The sequence below is a fragment of the Polistes fuscatus genome, unplaced genomic scaffold (genome assembly GCF_010416935.1).
Source record: "Polistes fuscatus isolate 324 unplaced genomic scaffold, CU_Pfus_HIC Scaffold11, whole genome shotgun sequence".
Lineage (NCBI taxonomy): Eukaryota > Metazoa > Arthropoda > Insecta > Hymenoptera > Vespidae > Polistes > Polistes fuscatus.
This window is the reverse complement of record NW_025113009.1, coordinates 2,261,386-2,285,031: the sequence shown is the minus strand read 5'-3', so window position 1 is coordinate 2,285,031 and position 23,646 is coordinate 2,261,386. Positions and strand designations below refer to the sequence as shown.

General features: G+C 38.9%; 1 protein-coding gene across 1 annotated transcript in view; it reads left to right on the top strand.

The window, feature by feature from the left end:
* LOC122526266 overlaps positions 1 to 23,377 on the top strand; it is an 88,425-nt gene extending 65,048 nt beyond the window's left edge. Inside the window, exons 7-12 of the mRNA XM_043649566.1 lie at positions 18,038 to 18,616; positions 18,722 to 19,182; positions 19,309 to 20,485; positions 21,113 to 21,211; positions 21,342 to 22,311; positions 22,393 to 23,377. Coding sequence (XP_043505501.1) covers positions 18,038 to 18,616; positions 18,722 to 19,182; positions 19,309 to 20,485; positions 21,113 to 21,211; positions 21,342 to 22,311; positions 22,393 to 22,897 — 3,791 coding nt within the window. The 3' untranslated portion in view covers positions 22,898 to 23,377. The remainder of the gene's footprint in view (positions 1 to 18,037; positions 18,617 to 18,721; positions 19,183 to 19,308; positions 20,486 to 21,112; positions 21,212 to 21,341; positions 22,312 to 22,392) is intronic.
* The last annotated feature ends 269 nt before the right edge of the window (positions 23,378 to 23,646 follow it).

Sequence of the window (23,646 nt, the reverse complement as noted above, 5' to 3'; positions counted from 1 at the left end):
CCGCGCCTCGTAATAAAAACGCGGATCGGCCCGGGGGCCGACCGATTCGAAATTTCATTATTTATATTCGAAATTTATTATCGCCCCGAGCGGCCGAACCTAACCGAAGCAAACCGAGTCGAGCCAAGTCAAGCCACCAAGCCAAGCCAGGCCAAGCCAAGCCGAGCCGAAGCCGAAGCCGAAGCCGAAGCCGAAGCCAAGCCAGGCCAGGCCAAGCCAAGCCAATCCAAGGCAAACCAAGCCAACCCATGCCAAGCCGAGTTGAGTTGAGTTGAGTTGAGTTGAGTTGAGTTGAGTCGAGTTGAATTGAACCGAGCTGAGAGGCATAGGCGCCGCCTTTCCCCTCTCTCTCTTCTCTCTCTCTCTCTCTCTTCTCGCGCCGTCTCGTCTCGCCGGTCTAATTTATCGTTCCACGACTTTTTATTAATTTCTTACCGCTCGCGGAATCGCGATCGCATTAAAAGGATCGGCCGCGGACGGGCAGCAGCAGTCAGTCGAAATGCATCGGTACACAAACGGAATGCCGTCCCTAATTTTTCGCTCTTCTCCCTCTCGAGTTTCTCTCCCTCCCCCTCTCACTCTCTCTCTCTCTTTCTCTTTCTTCACAAACACGTACGCATATATGCGCGTGTGTCCGTCTATCCTTTTTCTTCTTTATCTCTTTCTCTCTACCTGTACCTTTCTTCGCCATCGAAAGACGCGCGGGTTCGCGATGGCTATCGCACGTGCAAAAGAAAGGCATTTTTCCGTAAACAGTTGACCCCCTCCCACCCGAACCCCCTTCCCTTAGTCCACCATTTCGACCACCACCACCACCACCACCACCACCACCGTCGCCCTTCTCTTCTTAATAAAAAGCGGAAACGCGCGCAAAATGCCGCTCTTTCCGGGCCAGAATTGCGCGTGGATTACACGGGTGGTCGTGCCAGTAGACAAGATTTTTGTAGAATCCGTTCCGTTCGAGACATTTTTCGTTCGAGACTGTCTCAAATTTCGATCCGACCTATCGTTTATACTATAAGATATAGAAAAATTATTTGTAATCTTGGATAACAAAATTTTTCTTTTACCTGAATCAAAAGCAATGCAGATTATATTATATATATATGTTAATATTTTCATATTTTTTTGTAAAAAACAATAAAAAATATAATATAATATAATAAAAAAATGATCGAACGATTAATTTTCAATAAATCATTCCCCAGAAATCCATTGTAAAAATGATTAGAAGGATCAAATATAATCGAATGTAATGTTATGGAAGAAAAGTATGTCTACTATTTTTACAGATTCGAAATTTGTGTCTAGTCCTTTAAAGGATATTTAAAAAATAATAAAGAGTATATTATATCGTAGTCGGTAGTGTAACAAGTAGAAAAAAGAAAATCCATAATTCATCGTTCGACTACGTACACTGTAAAAGTAGTTAAAGTAGGAAGACATGATGGGGGTTGGAGGGGCGGGACGGGATGGGGGTGATTCGGTTCTTTCGGTCGTTGCAGAGAATAAAGGGCAGCGTGGTTAAATATCGATTGAACGTTTTATGCAGTTTACGGCGAATAAAAGTGTTCGAAGGGTTTCGGATTAGGCACTTTCCACGCGGCTGGACAAACATGGCGGACCGCGTTACTTCATGAAAATCGATAATACGTTCCGCGGTTATACGAGCGAGTTGAGCGAACGTACAAACGAACCTACGAACGAACGAACGAACAAGCAACTCGTGCCATAATGCTGTCGGCGTTAGGGCAGCTGTTAAAGCGTTTGACAAATCGCTCTTTCGAACGCGCCCGCGTTGTTTCATTCTCTCTCTCTCTCTCTCTCTTGCTTTCTTTTTATTTATTTCTTTATTTCTTACTCATTCTATAACGTTGCTTCGCGTTTTCCTTTTTACGAATTATCGAACATTAGATTTCTTATCGATCCTCGATAACAATCGTATTTATTTACAACGATAAAAAGAAGAAGCAAATTTTTCGTTCCCCTTTTCAACATTACTCGATTAGAATTGTAAAAAGAAATTGTAAAGAAACATTATTTTGCGTAATTTTGTAATGTCGACGTATGAATTAATATACGAATCATCGTTCATTTATAACAGTTAGAAGTAAAATAAATAGAACATAGGATAATTGTTTGAAAAATATCTTCTAATTGAAATAATTAAATTAACGAGATTAAATTGATAATTATATTGGTTTATCGTTTAAAATCAATTCTTTCTTTCTTCTTAGAAATATTAGAAATTTATCGACAAACAAACCGATAAAGTATTAATTAAAAAAGTAGGAAATAAAAAAGAAAAGCAGCGCAAAAGACGAAGAAGAAGAAGGAAAAAAAGGGAATAAAAGTATTTATTTATCGAAGTAAAAGGATTTTTACGTCTTTATCGTCGTTCCTTATCCAACCTACTCCCGGATTCCGGAATCCGAAGGATGCGTATCTTTTTCTTTCGATCGTATTCCCGTCTGGTCCTTTCCATCGTGCATCGACGGATCCTCTCTCGCGACGTTAGACCGCGGGGAAAAAAGGATCCCGGCTAATTAATAGAGCAAGATCCTCGAGAGGAGAGGATCCAGAAAAGATTCGTCGGTCTGCGACGGGAGACGTACGAAAAATAAACCCGAGAGCCAGAGCCCCGTTCCAGCTAAATTAACGGAGAGCGAGCAAGCTGCCGCCCGTGAGCTAATTAATAGAGCAACGATGAGAAAGAGAAACAAAGATAAAGAGAAAGAAAAAGAGAGAGAGAGAGAGAGATCTCGAATCTCGATCGTTCTCGCCCTTTTTTGTCGCCAAAGGATCACGTTCGTTTCAACTCTTGCTTATCCGGTTTCTAACCGAGCTAGAGATACTTCGTCGCGAATGAAATCATTTTTATCTTACATTAGCGAGGATATATCTATTCGCAAATTTTTATTTATTTATTTATTTATTTATTTATTTATGAGATAAAAACCTATTAATATAGAACTTTTTCAAGTGAGGTCAGATAAAATAGAAGAAGAAAAAAATAATAAAGATATTTACAATCTAGCAATGTTACAACTAATGTATCGATATGTGATTTGAGAATATAAATTTGATTTAGACGAATTTAATTGAAATAATGTATATTTACGGGCTACAAATGGACTCGTAAACTATTTTCAAAATAAACGGTTCGAATAAATTAATTAGAAAAATCGTAAGCGCAAAGATGGATGAAAAATGGAAATTCGCGAATGTGGCTTGATTTGTTCTCGTTGGATTAAATTAAAATTAAATGCTAGTGTTTTTCAACAACGTTACGCATACGCGAGTGCATTCATACTTTGGGATGAATTTCGAGAGAGAGAGAGAGAAAGAGAAAAAGAAGATATACACACTTATGTAGTAGCGTACGAATGACAACGGTTAAAATATCTGGCAATAAAAGTGGCACCTTCGAAAAAGGGAATTGCGAAACGCCGTGTAGTTTCGAGTTGGCTACGCGATTGGCCCCGATTGGTTTCTATCGGGAAACAACTATTGCCAATCGCATACCGTCCTCGAAACTCAGGAATTCATCGTTGCTCGATCGACACCCTCCCACTCTTCTACCCCTCTTTCCCTCTTCTATCAATCACATTTGCTCTCTACGTCCTAGTTTTTTTCCTGGCCGACATTTCGCGATTTTTCGCCCGCCAAGAATACTACTTACGTCCTCGTGATGATATCGAACTATATCGAATGGGATCGTACGCATTTCGATAGATCGTAAAACGAAAAATGGATCATAGTCAATCTCTGAATAGAAAAAGCACAAAAAAAACACGAGACAACAATTATTCCCCCGATTATCGTTACAGATAGAAATGAAAAAAAGTAATTCGAACGCAAAAGATTATTTCGTTAATAGTTTGCCCCTTCCTCGAGCTACCTGTTTATTTTTAATCACGCTGGATAATAAAATAGTAATTTAAAAAAGAATTCGAATACAATTTCTCGTAAATATCGTCTCGATTTTAACGTTGAACAATTACGATAATACTTATTTATTTTCATCGTTGGTTTTTTGTTTTGTCTCACCTTTTTGCAATAGCTTGTATAAAATCATTGCTACGAGTGGCAGACAATTTACGATTCGATTGGATATAAAGACATTAGCGAGGAATGACTCTTAATCATCGGCAATGAGTTGGAAAGTGGACTCCGTAGTGGAGAAAATTACACGGTGTGTGTGTCTCTCGGGATCGATCGTTCGATCGATCGATCGATCGATCGATCGGACGACGCACGTTGGAAAGATACGAAACTTCTCTCTCTCTCTCTCTCTCTCTCTCGATAGGAGGAGTCTCGTTTCTAAGATAAACGCGAAATTATCGGAAGAATAAAAGAACGAAAAGTTTCAGATGATTTAAACAAAGATTAATTAGAATAAAGAAAATGGAAAATGGAGGAGGGGTTGGTAGGGGGAGGGGGAGAGTGGAATTAAAAAAATGACGTTCTTTCACACGTATAGAACTGTATGTACGTGTTTGTGTGTGTGTGTGTGTCTGTGTGTGTGTATGAGTAGATGGATACGTAGAGATCCCTTCTTTCCTCGTATTCTTCTTTTTCTTATGTTAGTTAAAAAAGCTGCCAGAAATATACGGAATATCCGCGGCGGGCCGCACCCGGTCGTACGGCATCCGGTTGACTATTTCGAGAATATAATCACGAAACGACGAGAAAGGGAGGAGAAAACGGGAGAGAGTAAGCGTGGACCGTCTCGCGGAACGAAAAAGAGAACGACCTCCGACAGTCTCTCTTTTCTCTCTCTCTCTCTCTCTCTCTCTTTCTCTCTCTTTAACAGAGAAATAAGTATAATAAGAAAATAGAGTGAAGAAGTGTCGGGAACGTTTCCTTCGTTCCGTATTGCACCACAACTTTCGTGTTTTCGCGTTCGCGACGCTTCTTCTTCTTCTTCTTCTTCTTCTTTATTCTCCACGAAAATACGTTTTACCACGACTTACGTACAGAGTTACTCATTGTAATGGAGAAAAAGTATATAATAAGAAAGAAAGAAAGAAAGAAAGAAAGGGAGAGTACCGTACAGTTTTCGTTTGGTTGTTAGTTAGAAACACGCGAACCTAACGAAGAACACGCGACCGACAAATCGCGTACGTGCTAATTAACTATACGAACGTATGAAATTGTCTTTGAATTATATATACGATCGAATTGATACCTCGGCGCGCGTTAAATCTCGTGAGAAATTACTTGCAATAAAAGAGAAGAAAAAAGAAAGAAAAGAAAAAGGAAAATACAAAATAAAAAGAAAAGAAAGATAAGAGCGGAAAAAATAAAAGGGAGGATATATTAATTTTTGCGAGATATATTGTAATATATATTTCGTAAAACGACAGACAAAGTGTTAGACGAAAAATAACACGGTTGGAAAAATATGTAAATTTTCAAATGAATAATATTAATCGATTATTATTTTCATCGTTTAAATGTATTTTTCCTATCTCAACGAGATCTTTGATTATTTATCCCTTTTTCTTTCTTTCTTTCTTTTTCATATATATATATATAAGGGTCAGTCTAAGCGTAATAAATATTCTCTTTCTTCCTCGTTTTATTTCTTTCCCTCTCCTTTTTTGCGGCGTTTTAAACTCTCATCGGGCAGTCCAATTTTCTTGAGCGACTGAGAAAACCGCAAGAGCCACTCCTCTTCGTCGTGTCGTTAATAAATCGACCTTTCTACCTCCCTTTATCCCGCGTCTCAACGTTTTCGTTCGCCATAAGTCGCTTAAAGCCCGTGGTGGTTCTTTGGCCACGCGGCACGATGCTCTTTGGTAATTCGAGTTACCTCTTTCTCCCTCTCTCCCTCTCTCTCTCTCTTACTCTTACTCTTACTCGCACACTTTTAACCCTCTGAGAGTTCGGCCCTCCGTTATTTCGCGCTTCGCGAAAAGCGAGAAAAAGGAAGAAGCCAACAACGAGCATTGCACCGAACTTCTTGCAACGGGAAGGACCGAGACCAAGACCACGAAGCGCCGATTGTTTTAGCGCTTATGTTAGCCTAAACTAAAACGGCCGACTATAGCAGTAGGAGGGAGGGTCAGGGCCGTGCCTAAGAAGACTACTCTCTTCGAAGAGTGTGTGTGTATGTGTCCGTGCGTGTATATCGGTGATCTATTAAATGTCCAATTGTTTTCATGTATAATATTTATCTCACGTCGTTTTTATTTTTCGATTAGGATTGATAAACGATGCTAGACATACAATTGCGAGGTTTCGATTCATCGATACACCCCTCTCCCTAAAAAAAAAAAATAAAATACGATATTAGTAACAGACGATATTTTCTTCTAGAATTTTGTTCTATCTGTAAAAGACATTAAAAAAAAAAAGAGTTACGATATACGGTACAATTATTTGATATTGATTATATACGCAAATGATATGCGTAAGTTTTTCAACGTAAATACGATTACACACGTTCGTAAAACGAATTCTTGTAATTTCATTAAATAAATAATCCTTGACTTAAATTAATTCATTCAAATGTAAGATAATTTAGAGAAAATATGTGTGTAGAATATCGTTTAGAATAATTTGAAATAATTATTTAAAAAAAAAATAATGACCTATCAAATGGGGAATAATAAAGACGAGAGATACGAAAGATTAACAGAAAGAACGATACGTTCCTGTCAGAGAAAAGGGAGAGGTACGTTTTTCACGAGAAACTATGGCGTCGCATGCCAAATCATGCCAACGGAATTGGAGAAATTTAAAAAATATTCTAAATTTAATTAGCCGTCGACGTGTTTGTGTGTGTGTGTCGGCACGTTGCTCGCGACCCCGCGGTCTTTCGAAATCGACCAAGCTGCCAATGGCTGTGTTGAAAAATAGCCGATCGAACGACTACGAAGACGATCCGAGAGAGGGAAGAAAGAGAATTGAAGAGGAAGAGAGAGAGAGAGAGAGAGATTGAAAGCTGAAATAACGGGGGTGGGGCAGGGGGGGAGGGGGGGTAGGGATCGAGATTCTTAGCGAACGCGTTCCTCGTGCTTACACTTTTTTGCTGGAAACGTAACGCGACGAATTCCGTTTGCAATTACGACAAGACAAAACGAAATTCGCATCTGAAAACGATAATAGAAATGGACAAACAATTACGCGTCTCTTCTGTGTTCTATTATAATATATATATATATATATATATTTAACGCGAATGACTCACCTATGATACACCTTTTATCGGTAAAAAATAAAGCTCAGTTAGTTGGTATACAAATTTATTCGAGCATTGTTTTAGTTTTGATTATTTCTAATGAATATTGTGAAAAGTGTGTTTCGATTAATTGTACGAAACCTATCTCTTGGTTTGGCGTGTGTGTATGTAAATTAAATGTGTTAACTATATACAGGAATTCACAGTTTTGTTCGTAAAGAAGATACGAATAATTCATGCAAAATTAACCTACGACTCGACGAAACACCTGTTTGTCATGGTATCGTCACGTAATTTTGTTCCAACTTTTTATACGAAACATTTTAAGAGGTCACACCGGTGGAACATATATATATATTTTATCTCGATTTTTATTTATAAAATATGTTGACAAAAATTTTGTGGGGTGGGGAAAATAAAACTGTGACACCTTGTACGTATGTATAATTTTGAGTAATTAGTATGGTCAATCGTGTTAGATCGTAAAGTTGACGGTGTTCCATAAAACGTTTAGTCTTCTCTATTTTTGCTGTCAAGTTTGAACTAATTGTAAGAGAAAGAACCGAAAAAGAGAAAAAGGGAAACATAAAGGAGTAGCAGACACGTTAGATTAGAGATAAAACGGTTTCGAGGAAACATAAATATCCATTATTATTTCCCAAATGTTCATTCCTACATACATATACATATATCACACATTCATAGATATTAAAAGGTGAATAGAAAATCGAGTAGCAGTATCCGAGAATATAACTAACGCACAATTGGTCGAAACGACGATCGAATATTGTACGTAAATAATAAATAAAAAAAAAAAAAAGGTAAAAATGAAAAAAAAAATGATTGGAAATCGTCGTTTATTATAAAATAGAGAAGTAGGAGAGCTTAATAATAATGCTTCTCGCTCGTTAAGCGCTCGTCTAACTGCCTTGTTAAGCTAACACTCGTATAACCATCCCTTCGAAGAATATTCAAAAGTTATCGGATACGCGATCTCGTAAATCATTGAACGTTATAAGACTTTGTAAATCTTTGAAATACGCGTTCTCGTGTAGCAATGTATTGGACGTGATCGTTTGTCTCTCTCTCTCTTACTCTCTCTAGCTTGGTCTCACGTGCAAAGATTTGCGTTAGTGAGAGAGAGAGAGAGAGAGAAGGTCTACGAAACCCGGACAACGTTGGACGATCGGTGGGTGCCAGTTTGTCGTAAATTTCCGTTAACGAGCTCCCTACGAGTCGAGAGGAAAATGAAAGGTAGAAGAGGAGGAGGTGAAACGAAGGAGAAGGAGTGTAGGAAAATAGAGAATAAGAAAAGAAAGAGAGAGAGAGAGAGAGACGTAGGATTATATACAAAATCTCTACAAAAGAGAAACAGAGATTCAATTCTAAATCGTATCGTAATTTTTCATGCGAAAAATGGAATGGTTTGTTAAATCAGAAACATTAACGCTGATGGGGGCTCTAGAGTTAATAAAATTTGTCATGCTTTTCGGTAAATTTCTGTGAACAGTAAATTATTATTACAAAGGGTTTTCCTTCTCGATGACCAATGATGTATTTTATCTTATTATTTTTGTTTATTTCGTTTTCAATAAAATAAAAAAAAGAAAAAGAATTCATTTCAATGTTCTTTCTTAATTGTTGCACTTATTTGTTTGTTCTTTTGAGAAAACGACTCGTTTGTCATACAAAATGTAATTAGAATATTTATCAAAATATATTCCCCAAATGCAGTAGATCATACAAAATTGGCTTATATTCGTTTTGATTAGACATTAAAAAAGGGGTAGTAGTAGTAGTAGGTAGCACCGACCCTTCTTCTTTTTTCTTCAATCCGGATATATTCCGGTCGATGCACCCAAAGCTCTGATAGATCGCGATCGTATGACTAGAGGCCTAGTACCCTGGAAAATTCGTTGAATGAAAAATCTGCTTGGTTCTCGATCACCGGAATCGAATTTCTTGTTTTGACAGCGGATCACCGATCCGTGGCGAGAGTTATATTTTTCTCTATGAATATATAGAGAACGGGAACTACCTAAATCTTTTCGTAAATCGAACAATATAGTTGTACGACTGACTAGGAAATAATTTCAAATGAAAGAAAGAGAGAGAGATGACTATTTGAATTTGTAGAAAAGGGTTCGATTCTGTTTATTTTCGAGGATGAACGAGTGACGTTGGGAAAAAAGAAAGAAGAAAAAAAAAAAAAGGGAAAAGGGAGTAGGAACGAACTATATCGAGGCTAATGTTACAGACCTGGGGCTTCTCTCCCCTTCGTAAAAACCTTACGCACTATCCAAGGAGCGCGCGGGTGAGTGGAAAAAAAAGGGGGATGAATTTAGACGCTTTAAAAAAGAAAAGGCAATTTAACGTGAAACTCCACTTCAGACCTTTTCTCTATTATTTTGATTGAAAAGGCTTATCGCTTACTCATACGCCGTTATATCAACTAATACACATTTTTTTTTGTCAACGTTGTTATATCTTTTAGAAATTATTTAAGAAATTTTAAAGTTTCTCTTTTTCTCTCTCTCTCTCTCTCGTACACTCTTTTTTAATGATTTAAATGAAAGAAATTGAAAATATTTTGCAATGAAATATATTATTGAAAATTATCGAAGAAAATTTGATTGACAAATATATGGAGAAAAATAATTGGTATTTCTCTTTCTCTCTCTTTTTATCTACGAATCGTATCTCTCTCTCTCTTTCTTTTTAGTTGGAATGAAAAGTAGAATTTATCAAAGGGAGTTAGAAAAGCGTCCAGATTCGCGCACGAGTCTAATGTATCGTACGAGGGTCTCCCCTCGTTAAATTTAACGCGGCCGCCTTGAACGCGATCGAGAGATCGGGGGTTCGGTCCACGGCGGTGTAAAAAAAGAAGGGGTGACGGTTGTTTCGGGGGATGAGGAGACGAAAAGAGACGAAAGGAGAAAAGAAGAGTAGAGTAGAGTAGAGAAAAGAAGAGAAGAGAAGAGAAGAGAAGAGAGGAAAGGAAAGGGTCGACGAAAAGGGCACTAAGTAGTACGTACGTGTGTACATCACATTTACACGTTATGTGTTCACACGCGTGTAAGTGTAAGTACTGGAGTGAGCCCCGAAAAATTTCAAACGAGACTCTCTCACAGTTCGCGTGTACTACTACGTCCGGCTAGGCTAGTAGTATGTCGATTAAAAAAGAAGAAAAAAGAAAAAAAAGAGAAAGAGAAAGAAAGGAGAGAGAGAGAGTGAGAGAGAGAGAGTGAAAAAAGGGGCCCTGCTTTGCTTTGCTCTGCAGGGTAAAACGATACCAGACACCGCGACATTAATGAATATATGCTTTTAAATTCGAGAGAAGGAATAATAATAAAACAAACAAAAAAAATATACAAAATGAAGCACGTGGCCCGCACGAACTCGACCAATCGTTTCGATAGCAATCGAGCTCGAGATACGATTTGATTGAGTTGCGTGATTTTACAATTAGAGAGTAATAGTTTATGAGAAGATATTCTATCGGACTTTCTCTAATCATAACGTTTCCAATGAAAATTGTTCGACTTAATCGAGTAACATACTTTTTCAATTAAATAAAATAATCTTTAAGGAATATGTGATTATCCAAAGTTTGCACGAAGGGTCACGATAGTTTCGATAACAATGGTCTAATTGAAAATATTCTAAGATTTTGTAATTAATTCGATTATATAGGTAACAGTGTAATTATGAAATTATCGTGTAAATTATTTTATTGCTTTCTTGTTTCTACTATTGATTCGATCATTCGTTACAAATTTCGCGAATGTTACGTGTTGAAAAAGATTTGAAAATTAATTTCTTAATAATATGGCATCGTTTTAATGAATAAATGATTGGTCGGGTAAAAGAATTGACAAACTATGGACGGTAATGATTCGCGTCTTTATCGTGTTCTTCGTTTGTAAAAAGAAAAAGTATCGACAGAGAGAGAGAGAGAGAGAGAGAGATGTATAAAATAAGAGACACGTGTAATCGTTCGTAAAGTCCCAGAAAGCCTAGGCATGCTCGACAACGACAATGATGAAGATCGGTAACTTACATAAGATAATTACATTGGCGAGTACGATGGATGAAAGAAATGACGACGATGGTCGTTCGTGTCTACTTTGTGTGTCGCGTTCGAGTCACGGACAATGAGAGAAAGTCGATGAAAACGAGGATGAATGACTAAACTCTGCTCATATATCGGTTCTTATATGGATTTCATTACGAGATTTATGATATTTTACGAATATCATAATGTAATAATCAATATAGATGATATTATCTTTTTATCTTGTGCTACCAAGTATAATACAATTGTTTCTTTTCTTCTGTTTTTTATATATCAAACACTATTTATCTTCTAATTAGTATCAATTCTAATTTCATTTGAATTGTTTGATCGATCATTATCAATAGTAAAAAAAAAAGAAAAAATCAATTCTTTGATCTCGTTTAGAATTTACATTTAAATTATGTACACGTGTGACATTTAATATAATTTATCATATGGAAAAGAAAAAAAGATTAATTTTTCAAATTAAATTTTAATCGTATAATAATTGATATCGATAATCAGATATTTTTTATTTCCTAAACAACGAGATCCTAGAGTTTGATTTAAATGTAAAACTCATAAATAATATTTAATTTTTACATACTTTTTCTCTCCATCTTTCTTCGATAAAAGAATAATTCAAATAAAAATTCTAATTTATTATTTGCTGATTATTATCAATGTCGACAAGCAATTTTCGTGCTTCTAAAGTCACGAATTCTCGTTTGGTTATCATCGTAAAATTTTATCTTCCAAAGAAAGAAAGAAAGAAAGAATGATTTATATATAACACGAAAGTGTTTCTCGCTTCGCGGTGCATAAAAACTAAGAGGAAAGTTCAAGATGATACCTGGAAGTCTTTTCTCTTTCTTTCTCTCTCTCTCTAATTTTGAATAGATGAAAAAGAAAGCGTACTAATTATAATGAGCCAGTTTAGCCATGAATGGTAGAACGAATAATGGCCATAACGACGTTTATTCTCGTCTCGAATGATACTACGAAGAAACAAACGGCTTTTGGTTTTAAATTAAACGAAAAGGAAGAAGAAGAAGAAGAAGAGGAAGAAAGAGAAAAGGAAGAGAGAGAGAGAGAGAAAAAAAAAGAAAATTCAGAGTATAGTCGAGAGTAAGGGAAGAAGGTGTTAAATGGATGGCACTGGTATAAAAAGGGGGAAATGTAGTAGTAGTATGGCGACCATAACGTAATTTTGACAGAAATAACGTCGACTAGCTTGCTGAGAGACAATAAGTCCCTGACACTTTCTCTCTTTCTCTCTCTCACTCTCTTATTCTCTAACTCTCTTTCTTCCATTTTCTCATTCTCTTTCTCGCAGATCTTAGAATAGTTTAGTGTCGGCCACTCTATTCCTCTTTCTAAAGTGGAAAGAGCGAGTACTCGATCCTTCGCGTCATCTCTCTCTCTCTCTCTCTCTCTCTCTCTCTCTTTAACTCTTACTCACTCACTCACTTTCTGTTTTACTTCCCTCGTAGATGAAGCTGCGACTTTACGCCCTAGCAGCGTGCTTCCTATCTCATAAAATCTCTCACACGAAAGAGAGAGGGGAGGGAGGTGGAATGAAGTGGTGGGGTTGGGGTTGGGGGGGAGGTGGGGTGAAGGGGAGGAGGGAAGGTAGAGGTAGAGAGCACGTTTACGACTTGGCGAACGAATTTTTACGTATCGTCGCTAAAAATTGATAAAATACGCGAGCCATCCGGTAGAATCTATTAAAGGTGCATAAATCTTGTGGGTTCGAAGCGATCCTTCGCTGAGATATACAACAAGTATGAGAGAAAGAGATAAATATAGTGAAAGAAAGAGAAAGAGAGAGAGAGAGAGAGAGAGAGAAGTAAAGGATGAAACATTTTTATTGTCTCTGTTCGATTTAATATTCTCTCATAAATTAACGTCGAAATCTATCCGACGTAGCGACGACTAAGACGATGAGGACGACGACGAACGACGACGACGACGAGGACGAGGAGGAGGAGGAGGAGGAGGTGGAGGATGGTAAGAACGTAAAGAAAGAAAGGAATCGGCTTCTTGTTTACGTAGGCTCGGCACAAAGGCCCTTTGAGACCTTTGGAATTGCCGATCGAGTAAGTAGTTTTAGGTAGTAGTATGTATTAGTATTAGTATTACTAGTTATAGCTGGTAGTAATATAGTAGTTGTGTAATAGTAGTAGTGTATAGTAACGGCGTAACGTCGATTCTGGGTCATTAAGTCGCATCTGGACGGTTAACTCGTTCCTTCTCTTTCTCTCTCTTTCACTCTTTTTCTTTTTATCTCAAACAGTCAGTCTTTCGTGTGCACACGGAGCCGTTTTTCCGGAAACAATATTGTGACGAGTACCATCGAAAAGGGTTCCCCGTTAAGGGACGAAGATTGAAAGAGAAGAGAAGAGAAGAGAAGAGAAGAAAAAAGAAGGGGTTATACACCGTTAGAATTTTTTTTACTCACTCTCACTCACTCACTCTCTTTCTCTCACTCTTTCTCTCTCTCTCTCTTTCTCATTTTCTCTCTTTCTTTTTCTCTGTTTTTTCTTTTTCTCTTTCTCGACGTTTAAACCTCTCGAAAATAAAAAAGAGAACTCGAATGAAAGCACCGATCGTGGTTGCAGCGACTCTATCGCATAATGACACTACGACGATGACGACTACTACTACTATTACTACTACTACTACGACAACGACGACGACGACGACAACGACGACGAGTATGACGACTACGAGGACGTGATGAACATGATGCAACTGCCGTTGCGAGTATTATCCAAACACTCGTTTTATGCGTTACGTTGACCCTTTTTATTAGGTATAATCCAACGCACGTGTTGTTTCATCGATATCATTCGAGAGAAAGGAAGAGAAAGAACGAAACAAAGAGAGAGAGAGAGAGAGAAAAAAAGAATAGATTATAAATTTTCTCTTAAACGAGACATTGAAATAAAATCGATTGTAATATTTTTCATCAAACTATTGCTGAAAGATACGTAATATTCCAGCTGATCCAGATCCAATTGAGATTAGATCGAAATCTCGAAGCCGGATGAGGAGGGGGGTGGGGTGCGACAGAAGGGTTTATTGTAGAAAATCTCGTTTGGGAAATTGGAGAGACGGTCTTACCGAGTTTATACCATCTAAATAAAATCGATTAAAATCTTCTTAACGTACGTCCACGTATGCGCGTTAGTACGTTCGTTCGTAAGTTCTTTTTCGTTTATTCGTCTCTGTTTGCAGGGTGTGTTAGGGCCAACGTACTCGTAAGCCCGTGTTTGCGATATAAAGGGTTATTCAGCCGAGTCCACGGATTAAATGATAAAAAAGGAAAGACCCTGGTCTGAAATCCGGGGCCTTTTCAGGATCGGGCTTTTTGAAAATTTTAAACCTTACCTTACCCCCCCCCTTCCTCTCCCCCTCGTCTCTCTCTCTCTCTTTCTCTCTTAGGACACACACGTGTTTTTCCTTTTTCTCTCTCTTCCCCTTGCAACAAGATCAACCGTTCACCCCCCTCCTCCACCTTCTCCTTCTCCTTCTCCTCCTCCTCCCCCTCCTCCTTCTCCTCATTCTCCTCCTCTTCTCGGAGCGAGTTTTAAGAACTACGAATAAAGGGTTGGACTGAAAGCCGCCTGTATTGAATATACCCGCTGGGGTGGTAGATGAGAGTAACAGAGAGTGTGTGAGAGTGAGTGAGAGAGAGAGAGAGAGAGAGAGATGCTCGGAACCGGTGCACGTTGTTCCCCACGAGTTTCTCATATTTTTTAAGATTTGCCCTTTAAGCACTGTCACGTTTTCCTCGTCCGTCTTCTCCCTCTAGCCAGTAGCAATTCCTTTTTCGTGGCCATGTGGGTGGGCACGACCTCTCTTTCCCATCCTATACGAAATTAGGTGGCCTTGAACAAACATTAAAAAAGAGTTTCGGTGAGAATTTTTCTTTCATCGATATGAATCAAGTGATCGTTTACTTGTTTTTTTTATTATTTACGAGTATATTTAATTATATATATATATTTCTAAATTATTATTTTTTCGTCGAAATATTATCATACGTTAAACGCATTATTATAAACGTAATTTTTCTCGAAGAAAATTTGTCGAAAATATGTCAAGAATAATGACCCATATTGACGATACAAAAAATAAAGAATAAAATACATCAAAGGTAAATATATTTGCGTATAATAAAAAAATAATTATATTTCAATATTCGTTTATAACGTTAAAATAAAATATAATACGAAGAATATTTCGTTCGTTCTCGAATTTCCATTCCCTTTTCGCGAACTCTTTCTCTTTTATCTCTTTTGTTTTTCTCTTTTCTCCGTTTTCTTTTTTTCCTTCTTGCGAACGAACGCGCATACTCGTAGAATACATAAGAAGTTCCTTCTCCGCGAGAGGAGGAGGAGGAGGAGGTGGAGGAGGAGGAAGAGAAGAAGAAGAAGAAGAGGAGAGTAGAAGGGGCCGAGCACTCTTCCCCCTCCCCCCACCCTAACTCTTTTGCTCGGTGTACCACGCGTGGTGGAAGAAGCCCTTTTGCTCGAAGAAGAAGAACCCTCGGAGAAATATTCGACAATTTTTAAACTCGTTTCTGAACGCATTCAAAGAGAGCGCGAGCCTTGGCACAAGTAGCATAGGTATTTCTTGGAATCGACTTTGTCATGGGGTGGGGAAGGGGATGGGAGGGTGGAGGGGGCGTCAGATTCGATATCATCATCCTACCCCCTTTTCCTTCTCTCTCCATATCTTCGTTCCATAAAACTAAAAGTTATTCTAAATTATTCGACTTATTTTTTTCTCTCTCTCCGTATATTTTTTGATTGAATTTTTATTTCTAAGAAAAAACTATCGGAGAAGAAAAAATTACGCGATAATTTTCGATCGGTCTGATAGAAATGTATAGAAATTAATAATTGATCGTTAAAATTTGAGTTTATTTATTTTGGAAATAATATATTCTTCTCGCAAATTAGAAAGAATGATTATAATAATAATAATGATGATGATGATGATGATGACGATGATGACTAGGACGAAAACGACGATGATGAATAATTTAATTCTTTTTTTGCTGTTCCCTTTTTAATTCGCACACCTTCGATTTAGATTCGAAGATTCCGATAGACCTCGATATCGAGGCAAGCCGAAGGCGATCGACGTAAATCACGATCGATAGAACGTAATTGATCGGTCGACCGCGACCAGACAGGATGACTCTTGCGGTGAAAGTGAACGATAGACGGGAAGCGTCGTTACGTTGATAAAGCTACTACCGTTTCATTATTAAAATATTTAATCGGCTTGGAACGTACACGAATTTTAATATCGTCCAAATCTTGATCATCCTTCGACTATCATTTTAAACGTATCCAAATGAAAAATGACGTTTAATTAATACCATTACTCCAAAGGAACGAAAAAGAAACGAACAAAACAATAAATAAATAAACAAAAAACATATATATAATATATATATATATTAATGCGAGCAAACGCGTAGTTTGCAATTTATTCTTGTATATTATTGAGTAATGTATATAAAAGAAAAAAACAGAAAAAAAAGGAAGAAAAAGAGTAAAGAGAAAAAGATGAGTAGACGGTAGCCACGTTCTGGCTGCTATATTTATAGCCCATCTCTTTCTTGGATTACCTTACAGAAAGGGAAAGAGAATGAGAGATAATTATCAACGTACGATGATTGGTCAACGAACGAAATGTGTTTTACGTGGTGCATTTTCTTGCGTGCCTTACCACTACTACTTACTTACCTTCGAGCCTTTTAAGAGCTATGAAAGTTCCACTCGTGGAGTAAGGTAAATGCTCCTTGTATACGGGCCCAACGGGTACGCCACGGGTTTTTGCATACGCGTATTGCGATCGGCCGATAGTTTTTTGCTTGCCTCTCCATTCTTTCTTCTTATTCTTTTTCTTCTTTCCCTCCTCCTCCTCCTCCTACTCCTCCTTCACCATTTCTCTTCTCTTCTTTTCTCTTTCCACGTTCTCTCTTTTATATCGTCGTGGTGTTGTTGAGCCCGGCTCGACCAGTTTTCGGGTGCAGAGGAACGTATGGGTCGACGAACGACTCTCATAATTCTTGATTTACCTTTGGAAATCGTCCTAAGTCCCGCGTAGTCGAAAGTACTCTCGAAGAATCCTTGCAAAACTATTACGAATGATATTCCGACGAATTTCGTTTATATTCTTCGTTGGTAAGGCAGGAAATTCGTTTATCTTTCTACACGAGAATTCGATCTACATTACCGTGTACGAGTAGCGTAGATTTTTGTTCGTCGATATAGTAGGTTTCTGTGTTATTCGATTATCCGAAAAAGAGTTCAGTTATTTCTTCATTATTTTTTCCCTAGATATCTTATTTTCGACAAATCTTACATCATTCGATAAAAAATATAAGTATCTCGTTTCACGGTCATGTAACGCAACGATGAGAGAGTCAAATTTTCGTTATCTTTTTTCTTTGTTTTTCTCTTTTTTTCATGTTTATTTTATCGAAATAATAATATAAAAGAGATGTTTTAAAAAGTTATATTTAGAATTTTTAGTTGATGGTGCTAATGAACTTATGCGAAAGAAACGTTCTTTATCTAATGTCACTACCGATTCTGTTCTTTATCCTGTTCTTTTTCGATACCGTAAGTCCAGCGTGTGCCGCGATAAATTTTCGCGTTCGCGTGCAGTGATACGTTAAATACCGTTAAAACTTATGGAATAAGATAAAGGCGTTGAGAAGGTAAAGAGACATTGCGTTTATGCTCCTTTTACTTTCTCTGTTTCAGCGCTGCTCAGGCAAAGCATGTCACCGGTAGCGGACAGCATGATCGCTGGTGCGAAATCATCGGTGTCGCAGCCTATAATCGATTACTCTCGATATGTCAGGAGATATACGTCCGGTCAGGAATGCGGTAGCTCTTATTGCAAGGAATTAGGATGTAGAGAACACTTTCATTGTCTCGATTGTAGTGGTAGGGTATTTGTGAAGAAGGAGGAAATGATTAGGCATTTCAAGTGGCACAAAAAAAGAGACGAATCCTTACAACATGGTTTTATGCGATATTCGCCAACGGACGATTGTTCGGAAAGGCATCCCGGTCGAACTTGTCCGCATAATCGAAAGCAAACTCACTATCATTGCATACACGAAAATTGCGACAAGGTTTACATATCGACTTCTGACGTGCAAATGCACGCGAATTATCATCGCAAGGATTCCGCGATCATTCAAGAGGGCTTTCAGCGATATCGTGCCACTGAAAGTTGCGCCACCGATCATTGCCCCTTCGTCGGACAACGAACGACGCACTTCCACTGTCGGCGGATTGGATGTAGTTACACTTTTAAAAATAAGGCTGACATGGGTAAGGCTTATATTCTGATATAATATTCATATAATATTCATACAATATTCGTATAATATTCACATTCGAAAAGCTAGCCCGTGACTGATCGTTCCTTCCTTTCAGATAAACACAAGTCGTATCACATTAAGGACGAGCAGTTGTCCCGAGACGGATTCAAGAAATTTATGAAATCCGAAGCCTGTCCCTTTGAGCAGTGTCGATTTTCGCGTGTCTGCAATCACATACATTGCATACGACCACAATGCAGTTACGTTCTGCACTCCTCTGGTCAGCTATTTTCTCATAAACGAAAACACGAGCGTCACGAGTCCGAGATGGCTTATCGAAGGTACAAACAAGTTAGTGCCGTTGGTGGAATTAGGCCGCCAGGATCTTGGGCACCGGACGAAGTAAGCAATCAAGGATTGTCGCTTAGTCTTAACGGGGAAAGTTCCAATGAAGATAGAGGTTCGCCATCCTATTACTCGTTGGACGATTCCTTTCAAAGTGCTAGCGATTTAGCAATGGATCTTACCGCTCCTACGAATAGCATGACGTCTACCAGTTCGGTGGTAAGCTTCGATCAACAGCAGCAGCAGCAGCAGCCACAACAACAGCAACAGCAACAGCCACAGCAACAGCCACAGCAACAACCACAACAACAGCAACAACAGAATCAACCACAACAACAACAACAACAACAGCATCAACAGCAGCAACAGCAGCAACAGCAGCAACAGCAACAACAACTCACCCCGGCGGAATTAGCTTATCTCGTTTCGGCCAATTCGGAATGCCCCTGTCAGTTAGGTAGGGATCATCATCATTGTGGGTTGGACCGGTGCGGTGCTACTCTGAAGGATCCTCGCGAAGTAAGGGAACATTTGAGGGAGCATGAAACTCAGGAACGTATCACGGATGCCTTCTTCGAGGAAGGTGGTTGTGACGATGCCTGTCCGTACGCCGATAAAGAAAAACATTATCATTGTAATTGGGAAAATTGTCGAGAGGTCATCCTGTCGACGGATAAACCCTTTCGAAGACTTCAACATTACAAAATTCACGAGTACAGTAGACAATTAAATCTCTCTTGTCCCTCGCACGCGCTTTCATCCGACGTAACGCTGACCCATCTGACCAACATTGATGCCATGTTCAGGCGGAAAAGAGGCAGACCACCGAAAAACAGAGTCATCGAGATTTGGTCAGGTGGAGATCCGGCCTCGCACACGCACGACTCTCCGCAAGCCATTTTTACGAGCTTCAAGTTACCCAAACCACAAACACCGAGTTTGACACCTACTCCGGTGACCGATGATCGAGAAGGTAGTGTTTCTCCTTCGAATAGTCTCGGTGAACCGGAAGGATTCGCCACGTACAATCCCGAAGGTTGTCCAGATCTCGCTTGCGTTTTACGATCGACCAGGCATCATCATTGTTCCCAACCACGGTGTCATTTCTCAACCGATAGACCCGATCAACTGTTGATGCATAGCAAAGACTTTCACGACAACGTCGATATACCAACAGGATTTGCCTTTTTCGATAAAATGGTAGACTGTCGGTTATCGAGTTGTCATAGCAATCGAGTGAATCGACACTTTCATTGTACCAGACCTAATTGCGGATATTCTTTCGTACGATATTCGACGATGGCACTTCACGAAAAACAACATTCTGGACACGTCGACGTTTGTACTCAAGAACCATCCAATAAAGAATGTCAAACTCAACTTCAAACTTTCGTTCAAGAAACAAAACCAAGAATTCAGGTGAAAAATCCTGCTGATCTTATAGAGAAAACGGATGACAGTTTGGAAGAGAGCAGATCAATGATAGACGAAAAAGAAACCGAACTTCCTAGTCCGGACGCTAACAAGACGACCGGTGAGTTTTGATTCACAAGGCGGGCATACGAAATTGTACCTGGTTATCCTTGATTATTTATTTTATAGAATAAAGATATTTATAAATTAGATCCCGTTCAGTAGCATTTTTATATAAAAAGACCTTATGTCGATTGAAGAAAGAAGAAAATAAGAAAAAAGTGAAAAATCAAAACTTGCATGTTGTTTTTTTTCTATCTTCATTATTATTATTATTATTATTATTACTATTATTACTATTACTATTATTATTATTACTATTATTATTACTATTACTATTATTACTATTATTATTATTATTATTATTATTATTATTATTATTATTATTATTATTATTATTATTTTGATTACATCTTATTTTTTGATATTGCACGTAGAACGCACCGACGAGTGCGTGCTAAAGTCTCGCACTCGTTCACTCGTTTTCAAAAAGTAGACACCTCTTTCTTTCCCCTTTTTCATTCTAATTTATTTAGTATTATTATTATTTGATATTTTTTGTATGTAAGTTCGTTTGTTTGTTTGTTTCTTTGCCTATCTATTTGCCATCTTTCTTTCTATACACGGTGGTTGTAATTTTAGTGGGAAGTATATTTGAAGTGTTGGTTGTTTGGTTGATTGTTGCTAGTGGTGAGGGCGGCAGGCACCTATTATCCGGTCAGCGGACCGCCGAGCGAACCCGCACTTCCGGGCGTCGTGCTATCCATGCGAGCTTCCGTGCACCAAGGTTCGTTCTCCTTTCGACCAAGTTTTGTGCTTCGAGATTTTTCATATTAGTTTATTTACGAGTTAGACCGACCCCACTTGCAAATCGTAAATCCGCGAACTAACTAAAAATCTTTTCCTTCCCATTGCAGAGTCCACGACCATACCGTCATCCGGTACATCTACCTCATCCCACACGCTTTACGGGCCCGAACAAAGCTGCAGCAGACCATTCTGCAAGTTGAAACGTAAGAATCACTATCACTGCAATGCCTGCAATCAGGCGTTCTCGGAACTGGATCGATTGGTCGCTCACATAGCCAAGCACTCGACAGGTGCTATCCTCAGTCAACAACAACACGATCTACCCAATCAATCCTCCTCGTCGACGTCCTCGGTGTCATCCAATCAACTGCAGCACGAGTATCTGACGCAACTTTCTCAGAAACCAGACTTCATGGCGCAAAACGCTCAGATGGCACAAAACATCCAGAATTTTCACAATCAGATGCAAAGGCAGATGCAGCAGACTCTGGGACAGATGAGCCAACAACAGACACCACCTACAGTGAAGGAGATCAAATTGGAGAGTCCAAGATGCGCCACGGATATCGGTGTACAAAGTATGCCGAATATTAAGAGGGAACCAACGGAGATTAAGAGAGAGGAAGTTGTTAATTCGGTGCAAGAAACCAATGAGAACAATCAACGGATGCCTCCGCAACCGTCGATGCCAGGAAACGTTCAACATTCTCCGGCACCGGGACCACCACCTAGTTTCGAGCTTGATTTCAGCCACGGCTTTCACTTCGCTAGTCCAGCAGTAATGGCAGCGATGAATCAACAAATAGCTCTGATGAATCAAGCTCTACCACCGTTTCTTCAACACGGTGGCATGTATACCGGGGCACCTGGGCTAATGTTCGCACCTGGTCTACCACCTACCAATTTTCTTCCTCCAACCAGGGACGAAAATCCTTTGGCTTCTCTCGCGGCTAATCTTAATTTGAATAAAAGATCTCTTTCCCCGCCTGACAGCAATTCGCCTGAAGCGAAGAAGCAACGGCTTCATCATTCGATGCGTATGCTCAAGGACGAGCCTGTTCCCGAAGGATACGTTAGGTTGGTACTTTTCATTATATCCGAATATTCTACAGAAGAAGTGTGATTTTCAATGATTTTTTGATTTTGTTCCCTCTGTAGGTTCAGATTCAACGAAGATTGCCGGTACACGCATTGCGGTTACAGGGAACATCAAACCCACTTCCACTGCATGCGCCAAGACTGTGGTTACTCGTTTTGCGACAAGACGCGTTTCGTTCAGCATACGGCAAGGCACGAGCGTTTGGACACGCTAATGGGTGGTGATTTTCAACAGTACAGAGCCAACGTGCCCTGTGGTCGTGCTCAGTGCGCGTATACTTCGTCCCTCGGTTCGATGCAAAACAAAGCATCGCATTTTCATTGCCTTAAATGCGAGTTTGTTTGTACCGACACGAACAAGGTAGTTGCCCATAGGCGTCAACATGCAAAATTGGACAGCATAGCGGCTGCGGGTTTCCAGAAATTTACGCCTAGTCAGCCGTGCGGTGCCGTGCAGTGTCAACATTCGGGCAAGCAAACTCATTACCACTGTTTGCAGTGTCAGTACGCGGTCTTAGGTTTGGCTCAAATGTCAGCACACAAGTACCGACACATGGACACTTAACGGAAAATTTATAGTGCAAGTTCGACAAAAATTTATCCCCAAATATACATCTATAGACATTCCTTAGAGAATTGATCAAAAAGGGAAAACGCTAAGAGAAAATATTACATTCGTGGTACATATCTACTCGAATGAATACCTAATAGACATTCCCTTAATTCTCCCAAACGATCAGCAATCCACGAGTAACGAATACATACAACCGCAGGGAGCTAGTCAGTGAAGTTGGACCGAGTTGAAATTCAAAGTCCTGTTGAAAGTTTAGAAAAGATGTTATTGTTCCTTAACAGTTTAGGAAATAAAACGAGAAGAAGAAGAAGAAGAAGAAGTAGAAAAGGAAGACATCGAAAGATAGAAAACTCCTTGAGGGGATCTTAACTTTCGCGATGTTGAAAAAAATCAAATTCGCGATTTAATTTTTCGCCTTTTTCCCCAGCCCTCCTCCCCACCTCTCCCGACTGGCTAGAAAAGATACGAAAAGGAAAGAAACTATGTAAGGAACGATGCCCTCGATATACATATATGTATATATATATCGATGCGCGGTTCAAGAAGACAATAAAAAGCAAGAAGACACTCTTATCGTAATATACAATATACATATATATTAACAAAAAAAAAATATATATATATATAGCACGAGAAAAGACAAACGAACAAATAATACTGTAATATTTAAAATAGAAATATCTCTTCTTATATATTTGTCCCCCGTTTTTTAGCGTCGCGTACTCTCCGCGCGTGACTGT